Genomic DNA, 331 nt, shown 5'->3' with positions numbered 1-331 from the left:
CAAACTCACACTAATAACACCTCTTACTTTTATCATGTTTTTAAACAATCTTTTCTTCATTGGCAGTTACACCACATTCCTGATGATACAATATGAATTCCCTTCAGTGAAGAACCAGACCTTACTCACAGACAACCTCTTTGGTGGAGTTTCTTTCACTAATATTGTAATTGAGAATACTCTTGTGGAGAATATAGCAGCCAATGCCTTTGCTGGAAGTGAGGGGACACTCGAGGAAATCTCCTTGCAGTATAACATTCATCTTCAACACTTCCCCTTTGAACAGGTAGGAATGGAATGATTTACTACTGGAATTTTTTTTTAAAGATGT

The 331-nt window shown here is 36.9% G+C and overlaps 2 protein-coding genes across 5 annotated transcripts in view; one reads left to right on the top strand and one right to left on the bottom strand.

Annotated features, from left to right (window-relative positions):
• LOC119586962 (adenosine kinase 1-like) overlaps positions 1-331 on the bottom strand; it is a 36,821-nt gene that overhangs the window by 10,702 nt on the left and 25,788 nt on the right. The gene's annotated exons all lie outside the window — the stretch shown is intronic.
• LOC119586961 (oplophorus-luciferin 2-monooxygenase non-catalytic subunit-like) overlaps positions 1-331 on the top strand; it is a 2,311-nt gene that overhangs the window by 1,021 nt on the left and 959 nt on the right. Inside the window, exon 3 of the mRNA XM_037935695.1 lies at positions 67-286. Within this exon, the coding sequence (XP_037791623.1) occupies positions 67-286 (220 nt within the window). The remainder of the gene's footprint in view (positions 1-66; positions 287-331) is intronic.

This window comes from Penaeus monodon, chromosome 22 (assembly GCF_015228065.2).
Source record: "Penaeus monodon isolate SGIC_2016 chromosome 22, NSTDA_Pmon_1, whole genome shotgun sequence".
Classification (NCBI taxonomy): Eukaryota; Metazoa; Arthropoda; class Malacostraca; order Decapoda; family Penaeidae; genus Penaeus; species Penaeus monodon.
Note: the sequence above shows the minus strand (reverse complement) of the source record. Positions and strands in the feature narration are given on the sequence as shown.